The sequence below is a fragment of the Antechinus flavipes genome, chromosome 6 (assembly GCF_016432865.1).
Source record: "Antechinus flavipes isolate AdamAnt ecotype Samford, QLD, Australia chromosome 6, AdamAnt_v2, whole genome shotgun sequence".
NCBI classification, from domain to species: Eukaryota; Metazoa; Chordata; class Mammalia; order Dasyuromorphia; family Dasyuridae; genus Antechinus; species Antechinus flavipes.
In genome coordinates this window covers 138619723-138642610 of record NC_067403.1, presented here as the reverse complement: position 1 = coordinate 138642610, position 22888 = coordinate 138619723, and the positions used below count along the sequence as shown (strand labels likewise).

General features: G+C 36.8%; 2 protein-coding genes and 1 long non-coding RNA gene across 4 annotated transcripts in view; 1 reads left to right on the top strand and 2 right to left on the bottom strand.

Annotated features, from left to right (window-relative positions):
• The window catches only part of INTS12 (integrator complex subunit 12), a 40402-nt gene extending 31366 nt beyond the window's left edge, over window positions 1-9036 (bottom strand). Inside the window, exon 1 of the mRNA XM_051967440.1 lies at window positions 8896-9036. The gene's annotated coding sequence lies outside the window, so the exon portion shown is untranslated. The remainder of the gene's footprint in view (window positions 1-8895) is intronic.
• The window catches only part of LOC127542019 (uncharacterized), a 236787-nt gene that overhangs the window by 106591 nt on the left and 107308 nt on the right, over window positions 1-22888 (bottom strand). The gene's annotated exons all lie outside the window — the stretch shown is intronic.
• Window positions 9090-22888, top strand: part of GSTCD (glutathione S-transferase C-terminal domain containing) — a 174518-nt gene continuing 160719 nt past the window's right edge. For both annotated transcript variants that reach the window (XM_051967432.1, XM_051967431.1), the window contains exons 1-2: window positions 9090-9179; window positions 22377-22818. In XM_051967432.1, the coding sequence (XP_051823392.1) occupies window positions 22399-22818 (420 nt within the window). In that variant the 5' untranslated portion in view covers window positions 9090-9179; window positions 22377-22398. The remainder of the gene's footprint in view (window positions 9180-22376; window positions 22819-22888) is intronic.

The window sequence follows — 22888 nt, the reverse complement described above, 5'->3', positions numbered from 1 at the left end:
GAAGTCACACCTTAAAAAAAAAAAAGGCAGTAGCAGAGCAATGATTAGGGAATCTGTTAAGTGCTTGGCCATAGACACTATGGTTGTTGGCTAATATGCATTCTATGTACTTTTTAATCCTTTTTCTCTCAATCTCATGCATCCTACAAAACCCTCCTCATGCTTTGATTTTATCAGTTCTGTGTTTATTATGTCTCATATTCCTATTTAAAATTAAAACTAATTTCAGGAAAGGGATCAAATCAAAATTATATAAATATCACTGGATTTATCATAATGCTAAGTTTCTTATAGAAAAATTCAGGAGTTTTCAAAAAAGAATAATGACGATAATTACAAAAAATGAAGGGATTCTGGGACCTAAAACAACTTTACTTTCAAAATATTATGGATTCTTCTATAAAGATATTATTTGTGATGGTTACTTATGCAAATACTTTGGCTAGGAAGGAATTTTTAAAATTAAAAGTTACTATTTGTGTTCAATCCTTTGGCCTCCATCATGATTTAAGATTTCCCCTTTTGGTTTTAGGGTTAATATTATAAAAACATAGCATACTTACACGGATACAGTTAAGGCTTACTCAGCAATTCCATTACAATCCTCTGTTCTGGGAGGTTTATAAAGCCATTAAAACTTGCTTTTGGCTGAATCTGACATATTAAAGTTGTGTGGAAATTTTTTTTTCCTCTAGGTTAAAAAGAACTATCTAGTACTGTTGCTTGATTATTTTAAAGTTTCAGAAGAAAAAAAATGACTGTTAATTAATTTCAACAATAGAATACTTTAAAGTGTTTTCAAGTAATGTCTTCCCCCTTAAAGACATTTTCCTCCTGGTTACTGCCAGGAGGAGGCAGTCTTCCCCTTGTCAATTGATAAAACCCCTTTCTTTACTAAAAATCCTTTAAAGAGGCACCTAGATGGCATAATGGATAGAGCACTAGCCCTGAAGTCAAGAGGACCTGAGTTCAAATATGACCTCAGACACTTAACACTTCCTAGCTGTGTGACTCTGAGCAAGTCACTTAACCCCAATTGCCTCGGGGGTGGAGGTGGGGTGGAGGGGTAAAGGGGAGAAACCTTTAAAGATCTAGCCCATTTGAAACAGGAATAAAATTTTTGCCCCTTGATTTGGAGGATGTCTAAGCCTACAAATTCTTTTGAGATGACTCATGACACTGGCCCATAATCCCTATTTAGTTTGGGATATCACCCGATACCCCACCATTTTGGTGGGCTGGTACAGAAGAATCTGTACCCCACAACCTGAACATTTTGGTAGCCCTATACAAGGAAACTCAATAGTAAATTTTTTTAAACTTACATAGGTAGGTAAAACAAACTAGGCAAGAAAGAATCAGAAATGATAAAATTCAGTAACCCAGTATTCAATAAACTGGAAAACATGAATTATTTAGGAAATTTTACTTAATTTTGATAAAAACTACTGGGAAAATTGAAAAGTAATTTGGAAAAAAATTAAGCCTAGACCAATAACCTGTCATATTCCATAATAAATCCAAAATGGAACCAAAAATCATACTATAAATAAATAAACTGATAGTAAACCAAACTAAGTATGGGTAAGAGAGACATTCTTAACTAAGTAACAGATAAATTCAATTGCAAAAAAATATAAAAAAAAGAATACTTGAACCTACTTATGAAATAGATAACATGAATCTAAAAAGGTAGTAGTTGAATGGGAAAAAAGTTTGTATCAAATTTCTCTGATAAAGGCTTAGTATCCAAGATAAACACTATATATACACATATGTATGTACATTATATATATATATGTGTGTGTGTGTATGTATGTATATATATATATATATATATATATATATGGATGTATGTATACACACACACACACATATATACATTTATCGATATAATCTAATCTATCTATATCTGGGGTAGCTAAGTGGTATAGTTTAAGTTAATAGTATGCCAGACCTAGAATCAGGAAGACCTGGGTTCAAAGTCTGACTGTATGACCTTGGGCATATTACATAACCTTTTCGCTCAGTATCTTTGTCTGTAAAATGAGGCTAATAAGTGTACTTACTTCCCAGGGTTATTGTGAGAATCAAATGAGATAACTTAAAATCCTTAGCAGATACTAAGAGCTATTTAAATGTTAGCATATACATGTACATGCACGTGCACATGAAGAAGTAGGTCGTAGAAGTGTGGTTTGAAATATGAAAAATCCATATTAGGCATTATTATAATCACAAGAGTCCTTTATTGACATGAAATGACTCATCACTGGCAAAATCATAAATCATTTTTGCAATGGGATATGTGTGAAAAGGGCTTTTTATCTATTTTTTTTCTCCCTCCCTTCCTTCTCCCCTAACTCCCTCCCCTAGAGGGCTGAAAAGGGCCTTTTAAAGGTTGGGGGGAAAGGAAAAGCAGGATCTAGAGTTAAGAAGTTAGGGAGAGTTCTCTTCCAAAACAAACTCACATGCCTATGTCTAAGGGAGTTGGAGTAATATGGGATAGGAAGAGTTGAGTATGCCTTTAGATATGCTTACAAGACAGTTCTAGGAATCTGGCCTTTTTTAGTGTGAAAATGAGAAAAAAGATGGATTCAATTAAAATTCTACTCCATAATTGACAAATGAAGCAAGGAAGGGCTCCTACAAGTTTCAGCTCCACATCAAAGATAAGTGGTCAAAGGATGTGAACTATTCTCAAAAGAACTGCAAACCCAAATCAGTAATAAGGGAAATTCAAAATAAAACAAAAAATCCTGGGATTTCATCTCATACCCAGCAAACTAGCAAAGATGACAAATAATGAGAATGGGAAGCAATGCTGGAGGAAATGCAGGAAGACAGGTATGTTGGGGTACAGGAGCTGAACCCAAAAAATATATTGAGTTTTTGGCTGGTATCATAAGGTATCTAAAAAAAAATTTGGAGTATTAGACCATCCCAAATCAAGAGGCAAAGCCTGCTGAAAACTAGCTAATTTTCTTCTTCTTCTTCTTCTTCTTTTTTTTTAAATCAAAGCTTTTTATTTTCAAAATACACGCATGGATAATTTTCAACATTCATCCTTGCAAAACTTTATGTTCCAAATTTTTTCCTTCCCTTCCCCCACCCCTTGCTCTAGATGGCAAGTAATCCAATATATGTTAAACAAGTGCAATTCTTCTACACATATTTCCACAAATATCAGGTCAAGAGGCTAATTTTCAAAAGGAAGATTTAGCAATTTATAAGAAGAAAGAGAGTTCATAATTTAGACATAAAGAGTAATATTATAAGCAAATTAGGAGAACAAGGGATAGTCTACCTCTTAGATTTGTGGAGAAAGAAGGAATTTACGGCCAAAGAAGAATTAGAGAACATTATGAAATACAAAATGGATAATTTGGATTATATTAAATTAAAAATGTTTTGTACAAACAAAACCAATGCAGCCAAGATTAGAAGGGAAGAAAGTAAAGGGATTGTAGAAGACCTCTGAGCATCATGCTGAGAATGTCACCTAGTCTTTATGAGCTGTTTTGAGTTTTTAGCAAAATAAGTTTCTCCCTTCCTTTTTCCTTTTCTCTCCTACCCTTCATCTCTCCTATGTCTAGATCCAGCTCCAGTCTTCCTGATCTACATTTTGCCACTGAACCCAGAGGACTCTGAAGGAAAAAGTGAGGCTGTGACTTTGCACAGTCCTGCCTCAATTAATCCAACTCACTTATATGGCATGGCATCTCCTCCCTGATATCATGGTCCTCTGAAAACAAAGGACAAACAATAATAAAAACTTAATCTATGAAGAAAGTAAAGGGATTGTAGAAGACCTCTGAGCATCATCCTGAGAATGTCACCTAGTCTTTATGAGATGTTTTGAAGTTTGGATCCTTATCAGGAAAGCCCACTGAGAAGTAAATTCTTCTCAGTGTAAATCCATCTTTGACAAACCTTTGCAAGAATTATCCTAGCAGGATTTTGCCACTAAGAAAGTTGTTTTCTTAGAGTAAATAAACCCATTCTTGCCACAAACCCCTCGCCTATATTCATTGGAGTTTGCAAATTCTTTCACAAAACCTGTGACTGGTCAAAGGGGATCCCATTGCTGTCTGGGGATCTCTTAACTCTCAATTCTCACACCTCAATAAAAGGATACGAACTGATAATTTTTAGACAAAGAAATTAAAGCAATTTCTAATCATAAGAAAAAATGCCCTAAATCACTATTGACTAGAGAAATGCAAATTAAGACAATTCTGAGGTATCACTACACACCTCTCAGATTTGTTAAGACAACAGGAAAGTATAATGATAAATAATCAGAGGGGATGGGGGGGGAGGGGGAGGAAACTGGGACACCAATATATTATTGATGGAATTGTGAGAGCTAATTCAATCATTCTGGAGAGTAATTTGAAACTGTGCCCAAAGTATTATCAAACTGTGCATACTCTTTGATCCAGCAATGTCTCTACTAGGTCTGTATCCCAAAGAGATCATAAAAAATGAAAAAGGACCCACATGTGCAAAAATGTTTGTAGCAGCCCATTTTGCAGTGGCAAGGAACTGGAAATTGAGTGGGTGCCCCTCAGTTGGGGAATGGCTGAATAAGTTATGGCATATGAATATAATGGAATATTATTGTTCTATAAGAAACCCATAAGGTCCTGAATAGTGTGTTGGAACCAAGAGAGAAATTATATAATTGATCCCTGAGGCAAGCAGGCAGAAGGCACTGATAAGAGAGATCTGTTCAGAAGAATTACCCATGTTTAACCTATTTAAACAGAGATTTATATAGAGAGATGAGGAAAAGAGAGGGAGAAAAATTTGGAACACAAAGTTTCCCAAGGGTGAATGCTGAAAATTATTTTTGCATGTATTTTGAAAATAAAAAGCTATCACTAAAAAAATTTTTTAAAGACTTAAAAAAAAAAAAATGAGGAGAAAGATATGGACTTAGTTACCTTGCAGAACCCACAAAAGGAAATACACGAAAAAAATAAAAAAAAAAATAAAAAAAATAAGGGGAAAGATATGGACTAAGTTACCTAGCAGAACCTACAAGAGGTAATACACCATACACCATAAAGCAGAGGTAAGTGCCTAATGAACTTTAGGGCTTGATTTCAAGGTTTAAGAATTCATAGTTAGCTTGGTAAACAATCGAGACTACAAAGAGTTTTTTTAAGAAAATAAATGACATTATTAGAGGAATATATTAGATTAGATGGCAAAATACAGGAAAAATTGGGGGAAGGGAAGGGATAGACTGGAGACAAGATCAATTAAGAGGCCCTTACTATAATAATCCAGGGAAAAGAAAAAGAGGCCTAAAGAAAGGTGGATTCACAATTGAAGTCAAGAGAAGGGGACTGATAAGAACTTTCAAAGGCTGAAACTTCATTACAGATACTTGACTAGTCAAATTTAAGTGCTCTTTCAAAAGAATTCTATGAATAACAATATTATGAAAACAGAGAATGAGGAGAATAATAATAGCTCACATATGGGCAGAATATTAACATTTACAAAGTCCTTTCCTCACAAAGACCCAGTAAATTAATGAGACTCTCATGGTGAAAGACCACAGGAATCATATAATCATATAGTCACTCAATGGAAATTGAAGAGATAATAAAAACAAATCTTAGATGATCCATTTTACAAAAGAGAAAATTGAAACTACTTGCCCATGATAACCTAGTCAGTAAATGTCCAGTTTGCACATATTCTAAATTTAGCATTTCCTTCCAGCACTGTTATATCAAGGTCTCTCAGAAGTCTTCAAACCTAAGACCTGATACCAATTTTTAGGGGAATTTTTCCCAGATTCTCTTCAGTGCTAAAGCTTTCTGCTCAAATCATCATGTATTTCCTTGTTTCTTTATGTCATGCCTCCCTAACTTAATGCAAGCTCCCTGAGGGCAGAGATTTCAGTTTTATATTCCCAGCTCTAAACATAATGTTTTGCACATAAATCTACAGATTTAGGTACATTATTATTTTTTAATGTATTTTATGTATTTCAGTAAGTATTTTCCAATAACATGTTTTTAAATTTTTATTAAATTAAAAAAAATTTAATTTAACAATTTTTTAAAATTTGTCTTCCAAATTCTCTGCCCTCCCACTTCTATCCCACCCACCCTTGAGAAGGCCAGCAATATATCAACTATACATATGAAGTTAAGGAAAATATATTTCCATATTAGCTACAAATCAAAAGAAAATATACACACAAAAGCAAGAAAAATAAAGAAATTTTAAAAATAAGCTTCAGTCTGCACTCAGAGATAATCAGTTATTTCTCTGGAGGGGAATAGCATTTTTCATCATAAGTTCTGTGGAATTGTCTTGAATCATTATCTTGGTCAGAATAGTTAAGTCTTTCATAGCTGAATTAGTTACACTATTATGACTATATTATGAATATACCCATAAAGTAATCCTTTATCACTATAATCTGTATCACCTTTCTGTCTGACAGTAGAGAGAAAAAACAGTCCAATATTCTCCTTCTGGTCAATAGCCTCAAAGATTACAGATGAAGAACAGCCATGTTCATTCCCCATCAACTTATTTTTCTAAAATCTCAAAACAGCTCCTAAAGACTAGGTGACATTCTCAGAATGAAGCTCAGAGGTCTTCTACAATCCCTTTACTTTCTTCATAGATGAAGTTTTTGTTATTGGTTGTCCTTTGTTTTCAGAGGACCATGATATCAAAGAGGAGCTGCCATGGCATGCAAGTGAGTTGAATTAATTGAGGCAGGACTGTGCAAAGTCACAGCTTCATTTTTTCTTTCAGAGTTCTCTGGGTTCAGTGGCAAAATGTAGATCAGGAAGACTGGAGCTGGTTCTAGACACAGGAGAGATGAAGGGAAGGAGAGAAAAGGAAAAAGGAAGGGAAAATGAAAGGGAGGGAAGAAAATCATTCCAGCTCCCATAGAGTGACCAACAGTAATAGGTTCCTAGCCTCATTCTCCATAATCATTTGGATCCAAAAGCAAAATGTAGATCTGGATGACTGAAGAAAGCCCTCGATGCAGGGAGACCTTGACCTTTTTAAGCTACGGTCTCAGTTTGACTAAAACAATGCCCATTCAGTTATTAAGGCAAAGTAAGAAATGAAGCAAAGAAATGGCCCTTTTCACCTAGTCCAAAAAACCAATCAATTTGAGAGGGGAAGACCCTCAGGATTTCTGGACAAACAAATGATTGTACTTAAATGTACTTTCCTTATGTTTAAGAGATGATCTTCTGAGTAAGATGGAGTAGAGATCTCTGAAGTAAATGTCAGTTTTAAAGCTATGTGGCTATCATCTTCAGAAGCTAAGAAGTGGTAAGGTAGAAGATAGACAGTTGACAGAAAAAGAATGAAGTATTGATAGAATTGCTCCCTGGAGCAGGCAGGGAGGGGCACTGATAGAGATCAGTTTAGCCTCCTAAATCCCACCTTCTGTGAAAGTCATGGGCAGCTTCTTCTTGCTATGTCCAGTTAGAAATATCAGTTATTTCAAGCCCCTAAAGTTAAATTTCCTCTATGGTATCTTTCTCATTCCTTCACCATGCCATATTTCTCCTCTCAAAACCCAACATGCCTGATTGTGTCTTTCTCCTTTTTATAGCTAATTCACTCTAAAAAGGTGCTAAATCTGTTTTATTATTTAGCCTGCCAGATAAGAGGATACTCCAAAATCATGGGGTGTTCCCTTTCTCTTGGTAAATTGTGAGTTCTACTAGGTAACTTATCTTTTCCATCATTAATTGTTAAAAATCCCTGAAATTTATGCTCTCCCAACTCTTTTTCATATTTACTACTCCTGGTGCCTACTGTATCTCTTCCATTTTGGATATAATCTCTTCTCCTAAATAAACCTAACTTTTGTCAAGGAGAATGGCCATTGTGAATTCTTCCCATAACCAAATTCCAACATTTGGTATCAGGAATTGTTCTCCTAAATCACATCATTTGGCCTCTTAAACCATCATATCGGTGTTTATTTGTGGGTTTCTTCCTACAGGATCCCCAAGTACATTTTTGTTACCCCCAGTTCTATGAGTGAACATTACTGGCCTAGGGCAGAGTAATAAGGCAAAGGAGCCAGGGTGTGTTCAAATTGAATCCAGGTCTTTGGAATTCTTTCCACTAAGAATATAGAAATCTTTCCATTAAAGCCCAGCTGCTTCTACCCATCATCATGTACACTGTTGCTGTCATTTACAATATGAGAGCTTTAAGATGTAAAAGCACTTTTCATGAGTTACCTAATTTGACTCTAACAACTGGAAAATGATAGTGTTATGTCTATTTTACAGAGGAGGAAAATGAGGCAGGGAAAAAATAAAATGGTTTGGCCAGGGTCAGGTGCCATCATTAACCCCATTTTACAGAGGTAGGAAGTGAGGCAGAAAAAAAGCTTCAAGTGGCTTGATTAGTAAAAGATGACGTTTCCATTTTACTGAGAAACAGGCAGACAGAAGTAGAATATTTGACCAGAGTCTGTGTGGGAGGTGGAAGAAGCGGACCATGTATTAATCTCTCATTTTACAGAGGGGGAAACTGATGTCTAAAGAGTAGGGGGCACCTGGCTGGGAAAAATGTCTGCTGCAGTATTTGAATTCGGATCTCCTCTTGCCTCTGCACCGACAGGCTCACTTGCTTTGGTAGGGGCTGAGGTTCGCGCAAAGCCGAGTAGCCCGCGGGGGCGGGGGGCGAGGAAGAGGATTAGCCTCCGCTCCTAACACCCCCATTCCCGGCGCGGACTCCGCCGCCGCTGTCTCCGCGCCCCCTTTCCCTATTTCTCCCTCCCCCTGGCTCCTCGCTAAAGGGAAGCGGCTATGAGCGCGAGCTAGCCCGCGTGCTCGCTAAAGACCCTCGCGGGCTGCAGCCCTCCCCCCACCGACTCACCGGCCCCACTCGCCCGCGCGCGCTTGTGCACAGGCCTACTCCCTCTACCGCTTCTCCGTCCCACCCCGGCGTCTGCTTCTGCAGTCGGGCCCCAGACACATGCCGGCTGGCTCCGGAAACAGAGAAACTAAGGTTCCAGGAACAGAAAGGGGAGGGAAATTTTTCATCGGTGCGACTACAGGAAGTGACGTATGTGGCGCCCTGCCTGCCCTCTCTCTTCCGGTCCGCTGGTTTATGAATCGCTGAAGACCGAATCCTTTAGAGGATTTTGATACTCAGCCTTGGTGAGCTTGTCTGGAAACAAACTAGGACCTCCCGGAGCGGAGGTGGGGAGACGCGGGCGGGAGCCGGGAGCAGGGAGCAGGAAGGTGGAGCAGCACAGGAAGTCATGTCCCCTCGCCTTGCGAGTAGTTGAGGAAAAAAAAAAAAAGCTCGGAGCTAGTGGGGGACTCCGCTTTTACCTCCAGGCTTCTAAAAGTGAATTATGGCCGGGGCTGAGCGTTCGGAGATAGGGGAGATGAGCTTTCTCCGTGGACCCCTGGCCGTGACCCTGGACAGCTTGGGTGTCCCTTACCCCCTGGTCACCTACCAGCAGGTCTCAGTCCCAGGGACCCCAGGAGCGATTCCAGACTTTAGGTCGTTTAGTAACGTTGCTTTTCCTTACAGTGTGGACTACTGAAATCAACCATCAACAAGCATTTATTAAGTGCTTACTGTTGTCAGTGCTGAGCCTGTATGTCCTTTCATAAAAACGGCGTCAACTTAAATGCTTTTCACCGACAGCTACAAAAAACCCAACCTGCTACCTAGGGTACAAATGTCATGCAAATTAGGGACGAGGTGGTGGGGCTCTTGATAAAGTAATAAGTTTCCTTCTGTACATAATTCTTGGAATATTAAATTGGCTAGAGAACAGGTGTGTTCGCCAACAAACAAGCATTTATAGCCCAGCATTGTGTTAAGTATTTTATAGTTATCTCATTTGGCCTTCTAAGCAATCCTGGAAGATAGATGTAGTCTTATCCCCATTTTGCAGATGAGGAAGCTGAATCGGAGATAAAGTGACTTGCTCAGAGACACATGGCAAGTAATAATAAATAATATAATAGGTAACATTTATATATTGCTTAGTATGTGCCAGGTGCTTTACAGTTAACTTCCCTGTTACAACAACCCTGGGAAAACTGACACAGCAGTGAAATGATTTGCACAATGTCCCCCTGCTAAGTTTGACCATTCCCAAAGTATCTGTCCTCAACAACTATGATAAGCAGCAAAAGGAAGGATCAATTTCTTGTAGAAGTTGGAATTTTAACTGGGAGTTAGAAAAAAGCAAGTGGTCAGGAAGTGAACCATCCCAAATCCTCCTCCTTGCACCTTCACTTGTTGATGGTTCACCTTCACTGCTACAGTCAGATACTCTACCTTGACCTCAACATTTTTATGGCAACTTGAGAACAAAGAAGAGCAACCAATCTGATAACACCCACCACTGGAAATATAGTTGAAATTCACTTTGTTGAAAATATAATTGGTATTAAAGATATTTAATGTTAAATCTCACCTTTGTTACTTAGGGCTTTAGTTTCCTCATCTGTAAAATAAAGGGGTTGGAGTAGGATATCTCTTAAGATTTATCTGTGATTCTCTTTAAGTTGGGAAGACCTCAGCCAGACTTGGCTAGAACATGCACTGGTTGTGTGACCTTGAGTAAGGCTCAGTATCCCAAGCTACTGCTCCTTAAGACAGATGTTTTGATCAATTTTGTCAGTATCATGAATCCTTTTGGCAGTGTGATAAAATTTATGAATTTATGAAGTAAATTTAATGAAGTTTTTAAATTTATGAAGTAAAATAACATAGGAAGACAAAGGAAACTGATTATATTGAAATATAACTTGTCAGAATATTTTTTAAAAACAGGTTCATGGACTAAGAGAATTCCTGCTCTATGACTATTATTAGTTGGTTTTAGTCAGTAGCAAGCATTGAAACACTGTACTAAGCATTGGGGCATAAAGAAATGGTAAATGATGGGAAAAAATGCTTTCAAGGAGCTCAGGCTAATAGGAGACAACATGTAAGCAAGAACAATGACAGAGGAAGCTTTTCTGAAGGGAAGTTCCCTACACTTGTTGAAGTGAAAAATGAGGGTTGAGAAATCGCCTGGTCAATGTTGCAGATTCTTTATGAAAGAATTTGCAAACTTGAATGGCGAAGTTTGTGGCAATAGTGGGTTTATTACACTGAGAAGACAGCTTTTTTTAGCAGGCAAAATCCTATTAGGATTATTTTGCAAAGACTGGGCACACAGTGTTTGATTTTATTGGTTTTTTTTGCTGCCCCGAGCTAGGGAGCAATTTGAGGGACTAATTTTCAATCCAATAAAGGGCTTTGAGCAAGCCCCAGGCCAAGATCTCCTATTGAATTGAATGAGATTTCTTCTCTGGGAGTTTCCCCTATGAATAAGAGGCTGGGGTCTTCCCAGGGGGGTTTGAGATTTCTAACCCAGGTCCACCTTTCCTCCCCCCACCCCCAAGATCAAGGGGACAGTTTACATCACATTGAAAGAAATCATGATTCCTGGTAATATAATTGAAATGTTCATGTATTCTCCCCTGACTTCTAGTATGAATACAGTGGCCTTGGAGTTTGTTGCCATACTCTCTTGTCACAGAATTACAGGTTCCCTAGGTCCCCTGGAGTATGCCAGCTAATGCTAAGGACATACCAGATACCAATAGGAGAAAATTACCTTTTTTACATTCATAGATTTTAGACTAACCAAATATTTCAGCCAATTGATACAGCCAAATGATAATTTTGAGTAGATTGATTTGAAAAACTTTGTCATTATTTTATAGTTAGAAAGAATTAACATTCCTGTGGAAAAATGCAAATAACAATTTAAAAGTACAAGCCTTGTCATTTATTGGGTGTGGTGATCTTCTTCTTTAAAATAATAATGGTTCTCTCTGGGAACAGGTTTCTCGGGGAGGTTTTCTGGAGGCAGCCTTAGTATCAGTTAAAAGTAAATAATCACCCAAATGCAGCCAGGTGCTAAAAGTTCTGATTTTTTATTGTCTCCAATATAACCCGGTTAGTTTTCTTAGAGACCTCTCTCTCTCCTTGATTCTAAGAGCTCTTGCAGCTTTGTTCTTTGCTTCTGCCTCTGCTTTCTTCAACCTCCATCCAGCACAAAGGTGAATCTGTCTTGCCTCTGAGAGAGGGCTTCTCTCACTCTCCCAAAATGCTCTGTGTCTGTCCCAGAGTGCTCCTCTCCAACCCTGGGGAACTAACTACCCTGAAGCTAAGAGCCTTTTTATATATGATCTCCCAAAGGTTGACTCCTCCTTCTGGAGGCAGGGATTAAGGGAGGTGTGAATTTGGATATCTTATACTAAACCCTGAAATCTCCCAAACGTGTGAACTCTAATGAGTACTTAAATACATTAGTGAGCTAGAGGATTTGCTAAATAACATGCTAAATTAGCACTTTGTAAGGTTTCCAACAATTGGGTAGTTCAATTTTTTTAGGCTATTTTGAAAGTTTATGCCATGACAGAAATAAGCTACTTATAATTTGCCTTATAAATAAATTTGCTATTAAGACAGCCTGGGTTTTTTTTGTTTTTGTTTTTAATCCTTGATAGGGAAGTCATAATAATGTCTCAGAGAATTATCTTTAACTGAATAGGCACTTTCCTATTTTAGTTATGTTTTAAAGTATTAATTAAAGAGGTCAATGTGAATAAGAAATTCAGCTAAATAATTATTGATGTTATTTTTGGTTGCTTGTGTTTATATTAGTCTGCTTTTTTAAAAAAAATTATTAAAAAATACTTTTTCAGTGTTCTATTTAAGCTTTTTCCTTATAACTTTTATGTCCTTTGTGACTTGAAATAATCAACAATGAGCTTTCAAATAGCCAAAGGGCAGTGTTTTATTGTAACATAAAAAGCTAGCAGATTCAGGTGGGTAGTGTCAATCATGTCAAGTTCCAAGGATTATTCTTCCTGATTCTTTCGATCCAGTGCTCCTCCCTGTTTTATAATTTGTACACAGAATAAGAAGTTAACTATTTTATTTAATTATTTTTAGATGGAACTCGTTGTTGTACTTAGAAATTAAAGGTAGTCTAAGAAGTTCTCTGCTGGGATACTAGCTTCAGTAATTAGATTGAAGTGGTAGACTGCCATATTCAGGCCTTGCTGAAATGCCTTAAGGATGTCAATATCCACCCTCTGGATCCCTGTTAATTATGAGCTCAGGAATACCTCTGAGGATTTGGATTCCATGGCAACAGAACCTTTTCTGATTCTCTCTTTATATCAAGTTTACATGAAAACGGTTTATTTTTCATTTCAATTTAACTTTTTTCCAAAGAAGCAGTTTAAATGCTAACAGCTTTTTATCCATGACTTGGCCTTTAGAATTGAACTTCAATTTATATAATTCCTTATCAAGTACCTCTGAATTGCTCTATATAAACTTCCTGAGCTATATCATGGAATTTAATGACATTCTAGCCATTGTACCTTAAAAGATTATCCTTGAACAATTCTCCTTTTGTGAATGAGGAAACAAACCCATAGAAATTTAGTAACTTGGAGCAAGTTGTGCAGTGGATAGAGCACCAACCCTAAAGTCAGGAGGACCTGAATTTAAATTGTTGTATGATAGTTCCCTTTTATTGTTCTGACTCGGTTTCGCTAATTCTCCTGCCTCAGTTTCTCTAATTGTCCTGCCTCAGTTCCTTGGATTGTTCTGCCTTAATCCTCCTGGTTACAACCCCTTTTTTCTGACCATTAGGACTGAGATAATTAGGCTTGTAGCTGGCCACTCTGACATTCCAAAAGAGTCATAAAACTCCAGATGTCCTATCTCAGATACCTAATTGGTATCCTCTATCTCTTAGTTTAGACTTCCTGGCTCCTAACTCCTCCTGATGATAAGGTTAAGATTTGGGAAACCAAAATGAGATTAGGATTTCTGGTGGTCAGAGAGTTAAATGATAAGGTCTAGTGGCAGGTTCAGGATTCAGGGAACCTATGGAGAGGTTTGGCTCCCCTGCACCCCTTGGGATTCGGGACAAGGAGAGGGAGTTTTGGGAACTCCCTTTTGGCAGCATAGAGATTCTCTATAAAAGAATATACAGACCCGAAAACCTAGATTGATAAAAAAGGTTTATTATGGGGATTGGAAGTAAGATTAGAAATCCTGACAGAGAGGCATGAAGTCTGGTTAGGGAAATAGGTGAGGCTAAAGAGTGGATAACACTGGAAAATAATATTCCAGTGGGCAGAGGCTCCTAGGAATCCCAAGCATGGAGCCTGGCATGTTTGGAACTTCTGCAAGGAAAGAGTTTTAGTTTGGCTCTTTTATAATGGGAGCTTTAGCTGAAGGGAACTGGTGGGTGAAGTCCCAAGTTGCCTCATGGCTGGGTTTTAGCTTGAGATGGAATTTGAATTGATTTCAGTGAGTTTCTGGACTCCACCCAGATAACCCAGATGAAACTGTCCCTCGGGCCTCACTGAGGCAGAGTTGAAGGAGATTTTCTCCTTTAAGGATTTTTAGCATTTTGGGGTCCCCTCTTCACTAAGTTATCAAGAATTTATGGACCTACCCCCCAACCTGTCAGAACCTGATTGATGGTCCCTTTTTAGAGATTCCCGCTCATTAGAGTTTGGCTCCACTCCCCCTTGGACCTTTGTTTACCCCTAGCTTAGAGCCACATATATTTCTTTGAAAACACACATTTACTGCTGAATATTTTGAGACTTATTCAGCCCTGAGGGCAACGTAGATCCTATTTTCCCCCCAGCACAATCTCTCCCTCTTAAATAAAATATTAAAAACTCTCTAATCTCTATTTTGCCTCAGTTTCTCAGGCATTACAAAATGTGGTCTCAGACTCTTAACACTTCCTAGCTGTATGATCCTGGGCATGTCATCCAACTCCAATTGCCTCAGCCAAAAAAAAGAAGGAAAAAAGAAATTTAGTAACTTTTCCAAGAAACTGAGGACTTGAATTCAGATTTAGCCTTCTTTCTACTAGATCAGTCAGCATTATTTTATGGTTTGTTTGTTTTTTTATGTTATGGCTAATGATTTTTCTTTTTCCCAATTATTTACAGAATTCCAGGTAGCTATATACCAGTGTAATATAATGGAGAGAACATTTATTTGTAGCAAAATAGCAAAAAATGATTCTGAAACTATTGATAATAGATAGATAATGATGAACTATTGTTCATCCTTTCTTGGGGGAAATCTGAGTACTCAGATTAATTATGCCAATGATTCCAGAATTAGGGAAGAATAGAAGTATGTCCAAAGGTTCCATAAATCATTTCAATTTTATTTGGGAATGTGGTTTAATGGTCCTAATTAGAACTGGATAAGACCTTATCAGAATTCTTGAGACAACTTGATGTATATAAAGTAGAAAGAATACTGGGCTTCTGGGAGAGATGTGAAGCTAGACAAGCCATTCCACCCCAAGACTGAGAAGAATGCTTTGTAAACTTTGTTTTTGATTATGTAAATGTAAGCTACTTTAATGCAGCTCAGAAAAAAGCCTGCTTTTTTTTAATAACTTTATAGACTAAAGCAGCCAAGTGGTAAATGGATAGAGCACTGGACCTATCAGGAATGTGATCTCAGGTAGCTACTAGTTGTGTGACCCTGGACAAGTTACTTAACTTTGGTTTGCCTCAATTTCCTCAACTATTAAATAATAAGAGCACCTAGCTCTCAGGGATGTTGGGAAGATCAAATGACATAATATTTGTTATAAAGTGTTCAGTATTGTGCTTAGAACAAAGTAGGTTCTCTCTCTCTCTCTCTCTCTCTCTCTCTCTCTCTCTCTCTCTCTCTCTCTCTCTCTTTTTCCCTCTCCCCCCTTTAGAATTTCTTTGGGCAAAATAATTATCTTAATTGGCTTAAAATGGTCTTTCATTTTAGTATCTTTTGACCTAGATGTTTCTGGCAGAGGGAATAGTGAACATGATGAGAATAAGTTGTTGGATAGACAAGAATGTCTCTCATAATATTTGATATGGTGCCTGGCATACTTTTATTTTTGTCAAGATGTATAATTTCATCAGGGAAACTAAATCCTGGTGAAGAAACTTGCAGACCTGGCTACTGTTTACTAGGAATACATAGTCTTTAGAAGTTGCTTAAGCCACTGAGAAATAAGCAACTTGCTCAGGTCCAAAGATGTTTGAGATCATCATCAAAGAAAGATGTTTGAGACCAGGCTTAAATACAAATTGTCTTGATGCAGATTAGTCCCCAGTAGATCCCTGAATAAATGATTATTGAATTACATGTGAACAAAGAAGATGAAAGCCGAATATCTCCCTGAATAATCAAGAAACTAATGTTGGGTATGTTGATAAAATGCCAAGGCTTTTATATCACCTTGGAGTGTTGCTCTGAAAGAACATTTTAGTTCTTGCATCCATGTTTGGCCCAAAGATTGTTCTATTCCAATAGCCCGGATAAATGTTTATTTTAAGAAAAAAACAACAACAAAGTAGAAATACCATTAAATAAGTGAAATTTGGAACATCTCTGAGAAGAAAATTCATATGGATAATTTTCATCACTTTCTAATCATTTTCCAAAGAAAGAGTCCTTGACTGTATTATCTGCTGTTTTTTGGTGCTCTATTAAAACTACAATTATAAAATTACAAGATTTCAAAACATAATAGTCATAATGCACTTATCAAATACTTATGGGACAAAATAGCTTTACATATTATGTCACTTGCTCCTCATAACTGTGATGTAGGAACCATTTAAAAATTGCAACTTTTATTTTATATCAAGTGTATTTCCCCCTCTTAATATATATCTAGTAATAGAATCTCGTGATTACAGGGTAGTCACTTTATTTGTATAATTCCAGAATGTTTTCCAAAGTAGTTCTGTTGATAAACAATCCTATCAACAACGTACTGATTGTTGGAAACAAAATTTTAAACCCCAATCAGGGCACAGTAAATGAACAAACTCAGAATGAGTGAAGCAATTAAAATTTTTAATAGAGTCCTGCAGCAAATGGGTGTAAAACTCAAAATAACCTCACACACTTTCTTCCCAGCTGCAGACTGTTCCTTATCTCCCCAGGAATATATAAATAGATCTTGGGGTTGTTTTGATTTGATTTGATTTCTCTTATTATTAATCAGGAGTATTCCTTTACATGATTGTTAATAGTTTGTAAATGAGATCTGTTCATATTATTTGACCAATTATCTCTTTGGGAATGGCTAAATGTATGCTTATGTGTCCATGTGCCTGTGTGTGTATGTGTGAGAGAAAGAGACAGAGAGACAGAGTGAAAGTTCTGTTAATATATGCATTTACGGATATGGCTATTAATTATTGATATATTTGGTATACCAAATCATTAGTTGAGAAGTTTTTGCAGACCCAGAGGTAGGGCCAGGGCCTGCGAGGGGTCTCAGAAATTTGGTTCTCACTGACCAACAGATTATCACTGTTGTCTCAGGAGTTTGGTCTTAGGACTCTCCTGAGGCCAGAGGCAGTGAATTGAGGAGTAGTCTAGTCAGAATCAGTCTGATTGTTGTTCTTATATTGGGAGTAGGGGAAGTCCCTGAGCTAGACTCCAAAACCAGAAGATTTGGGAGTAGTGATTTATTGTTAGCACAGAAACACCCCACACACACTAAAATTAGGGGACCTCAAAATCATTGCTGTCTACCCTAGAAGCTATATTACATTGTTTTCATATAAAGCTTCCCCCTCCCCCCCATTCAGCCTCTTGGTTGGCATAATTTATATTTATTTTACTGATGTAGAAACTGAAGCTAATGGGACAAGAGTCCCACAGATAATAGATCTGAACATAGGTTTTCCTGACTTCTGACCCTGTGAGCTCTAATTTCCATAGAGCAGGAACTGTTTGGTATGTCGTCTTCTTCTTCTTCTTTTTTTTTTTTTTTAATAATAGGTACTTAATAAATGCTAGTTAATAGACCTATTCCATGTTCGTTATCTATTACCTCAAAATTATTTTCAATAGCTGGCAAGATGCCCTGATTTATTTGAAAAAATAAAAAAAAGAAAAAATTGATTTATATTAATATTGAAATGTTTTTCAAAATACATATAGTATATAAAATCAAGTTCATTTTTGTGTATAAGCATATAACTAAACAGGTGTGAAAACTTATGTACTGAGGAATTCTGTCAGCAATGTACTATCAAAATATTGACTAGAATCACAGTCTGAGAATTGAAAGATCTCCGAATAAACTTTGCCCAGTCTGACCCAAACCTAAAAAAGGATCACCTCTCTAGTATTTGTAATGCCAGAGAAACTGAAGCAAGACAGAGATTTGGTTTTTAATCTTTTAATTTGGAAAGTTTTAGACTAGCCAGCCGAATGGAACTCATATCCAAAAGTCATTTGGCCCTGAGGAACTGAGGCAGGGACATTTCAAAGGGTTTTGGCTAAACAGGATACACAAATTGGGTATACAGTCTTAAAAGGCAAATTGGGGGAGGGTGGTCGCACAATTGGACAGGCCAAAATTCCAGGAAAGGACCATAACTTAATCCTGATAGGATAAGGATCAAGATTAGAAGGTTGAGGGTTGGAGACATCGAGGTAAGGGGTAACACTCAAACAGAAGGGGTATTATCCCAACAAGGATTCAGCTAAGACATCTGGAATTTTTATTGACACTATGTTATATAAAGTGGCCAGAGTTTCAAGGTTTTTCCTGACTCAGTTCTCCTAATGGCAAGGAAGGGGGGAGTGGCCATAATAATTTTATTTAGGGCATAACAATGAAGGGATAGCTAATTTTGTAAATTTAAACCACCAAAAAAAAAAAGAGAGAGAGAGACACTTAGAAGACTCTAAAATAAAAAGCTACCAAACTTAAACCTGCAAAATTCCAATTTGTGTTAAGTTACTGGGCGAGGGTAACTAAACACATTTTATATGAAAATTTCAAATTAAAATTTACTGTTTTAGATTTCAAAGAAAATATTGGGACATATAAAAAGTTCAGGAGATATAGTTCCTATATAATAATTTTTTATTAATTTTGGTTAGCAAATAATAAAAAGATGTCATTTGGTTTTCTCTTATATACTAAAAACCTTTTGACACATATACCTGCAGAAGAATAGTGTTCCTGGCACCTATTGATTAATGAGAAAATAAATATTATAATGAGAAATGGGCTTGTTCTAATGAGGGCCTGGATATATGACTGATCATTTTACATATGGATAAAGAGAGATTGTCAGAGTTAGTGTGAGGATCAAATGAGATAATATCAATAAGCACAGTGTAGAAGCAGGTAGCAGGAGATTGAGAACCTGAATTAGGGTAGAGGCAATTTGAGTAAAGAAGCCAAATGCAAGAGATATCTTGGAGGCCAAAGTGAAAGGACTTGGCAAATGTGTGATATTTGATGGGTTTGAGGTAACTTCAAAGTTATATAAACATGGCTGACAGAAATAGAGAAATGGAGAAAGAGGACTATATTTAAAGGGGAAGGTGAGGTATTCAGTTTTTCACTGGGTGAGTTATGAAGAACTGGTGGGGCAATAGTATGAAAATATTGAGCAAGAAGTTAATCTTATGAGAGATGAGTCACTTGACTGAATTTGGGAACAGGTGACTTCCCAAAGAGTTTATATTGATAAAAGAGGGCAACCATGAAGGATACCACATTTAGAGGGCAGAAGGAAAAAGAAGAACCAATGAGGAAATATTCAAATATCATCAGGGAAAGTCATAGAAACCAAGAAACAAAGAAAGGTGATCAACAGTGTAGAAGGAAGAACTTGAGTGGGAATGGGGAGTTTAACCATGGCATGTAGGTTTAAAGGGTGGTAAAATTTTAAAATTTAAAAATGGTGGTAAAAAGACAGCAATTAAAAATAATTCATCCATTAAAAGTTAGGAGTCTAAGATTAGTTGACCATCAGAGATGAATCATGAATGGAGTATCAGAAATTTTAGTGCCACTGTAAATTTTTTTTTTTTACCAAAGTTAAACGTACTACCATCATTAAGTAGTTGCTTATAGTGAACAGTGGGGTGTGTGTGTGTGTGTGTGTGTGTGTGTGTGTGTGTGTAAATTTAACTCCCAGAGGAATTTATCAATTAGCTCCCAGGGGAATTTTATAAAGTAGAATTCAGCAATCCTCAATTTCAGGGTTCAAGATGTATATGAATTAAATATAAATTGATAACTTCTGACCACAGTATTAAAAGATGTATACTGGAATGATCTTTAATTGACATTGATGCTATTTTATGATGATTAATGGGTTTATGGCTTTTTAAAAAATAAGTTACATGTATTCATGAATGCATACATTCAGCTGTGAAAAGTTTGAATCTTTGCCTTTTGGGTATTACACATGTTTAATAATCAAAAGTCCAGCAGACTTCAAATATTATTTGCTTTAGAGAAGTCCTTATGCAGTAGTGCAGCATGGCTTAATGGAAGGCTCTTATGCGAAATGGAAACTTATTGGATGTTCAGACAATTTACTTTAAATTCCATTCTACTTAGTTCTCATTTGCATAATGAGGGTAATATTCACAGTGACTAGCTTACTCTTCATAAGTGCTATAATAAAAATGAATTCTCATCTCAGAATTTATAAGGTCATAGCAAGAGTAATATAAGGACACTTCTGAAGAATGCCATTATTGACAAAAGAATGTTGAATTTCCCATGGCCTGTCTAAGATGATTCTTTAATTTGTAATTGATGTGTTTATAGGTAGCTTTCCACTATCTCATCCTTTTATCTTTTCCATTGTTTCCTTTGGAAAATGCTAATCAAAACTCACTTTAAGAGGTATGCCAGGACACATCTAGGAGAAATTCTTTCCTTTGCTCCCATTTTTATCTAAATTTCAACTTTTGGAGTGAAAGAAGTCAAGAAACTATAGTATCTTTTACCTACTTTTTGCCACAGCTTGGATGGATGAATGTCCTTGAATGCTGCTCTTGTTATTCTTGTACAGCCAGTGCCACAACCACCAGGCTGATCTCCCAGCCAGTCCCTACTCCTAGTATATATACTCAGACCTCTTTATCTATCTTTTTAAGTTGCTGTGGACTGGAAAAATGTCTGACTTTTGATGGACAGATAAAGCATTTATTATGTACCAGGCACTATTCTCAGCAGTAGGAATGTAAATGCAAGCAAGCAATCTTTTATTTGCTATTTTTTTTAGCCTTTTGACTTTGCTTTATTATTTCTAGATATCTCATGGAATCATTAACTTCCATGTGACCATTTCAAATTTTTAAAATATTATTTTCTTCAGTTTTTGGTGCTTCTTTTAACAAGTTATCAATTCTCTTTTCATAATTTTCTTGAATTACTCTCATTTCTTAATTCCAATTTTTTCCTCTACTACTCTTTGTTATACATACATATATGGATTTGTGTTTAAAATTCATTTTTTTTTTTTATCTTTGAGGCTTTGCTTGAAGATGTTTTCATATATATATATATATATATATATATATGTCTTCTGAGTATGTGTCTTGAACTTCCTTGTCATTATAGTTTTTTATGGTCAGGTTCTCTATTTACTCACTTTCCAAACTTTTTCTTGACTGAATTTTATGTTTGAGTTGTGTTCTGTTCATCTCTGGAGGGGGAAATCATGGACCTGAGCTTCTATAGTCTGAAAACCTGTAGGGTTTTGGTGCTTCCAAAGTGGTGTGACTTGTAGAGTGGTATAGTCACTGTTCATTTTATTCCTGGTTTGTGCTCTGGTCCTTACACAGAAGGGCCTCTGTCCCTCTGTGACTGCGACTATTCTTTTCCACCTTGGAATTACAACTCAGAACTGAGTAATGGGCAAGAGAGCCGCCAAATGTCACTGATCCTGTTTTCATTGCTAGTAAAGGGACTTTTGAGATCTCTTCTTAACCATGCATTTAATCTCTTTACTGTCCTTGAATGCTGCTCTTGTTATTCTTGTACAGCCAGTGCCACAACCACCAGGCTGATCTCCCAGCCAGTCCCTACTCCTAGTATATATATACTCAGACCTCTTTATCTATCTTTTTAAGTTGCTGTGGACTGGAAAAATGTCTGACTTTTGTTGGCTTTCCCACCCAGTTTGATTTGATAAGCTCTTTTAAAGTTGTTATAGAAGGGTATGTAAGAAAAACTGGGCAAAAATAATGACTTGACTTCACCATTTTAACCTCTCCTATCCTGCTGTTCTTACATTCTAATAGGAGAAGGCAGCATATAAGGGGAACTAGGGAAAGGGAGGGATTATTTGAGCATGATGTGGAGATCTGGGCCTTAGCAGAATAATAGAAAAAGCCTGTTCATTATTTCCTTCCCATCTGTTTTTGGAGTAAGCTTTAAAAAAAAAAAATCCATATTTTTACCCCTACATTTTTGTGTCCTGATGCTCACTACTCTTTAATTTCCTTTTCAGATGATCTAGTTCAGGAAGAAAAATGAAAGGCAATGGGAAAAACTTTGGAGAAGAATACTTATATTTGGAATTTTCTCATCAGATGGAAAATTTTATCTTCCCCCTGCATACATCTGTAACCTTGTTTCTGTTGTCTTATTGCGACTGCAAAGAATTCAGAGTTTTTTTAGTCTCCAGTAAAGAGAGTGCAGATATTGCTCTTTTACAAAGTGTACTTCCCCAGGATCTGGAAGTTCAGATCACCACAAGGCAGGGGCTGCCAGTAATAGTCCAGAGCTGCTCTTTACCTGTGATAGTGAAGAAAGCAGACAATTTCTGTCGAGCAGGACTTTCTGTTACTTTAAGATACATAATACAGAAAACATATGAAGCAGATACATCAAAGAAGGAAGTTTTGGAACTGCTGGGTTTTAAGAAGACCTGTTTAAAAGCATGTGCTGAAGTGAGTATATCTATTTTTTTCTTCGATTATTACTTAAAAATAAAGTCTATATTCAGTCTACAGAATGAAC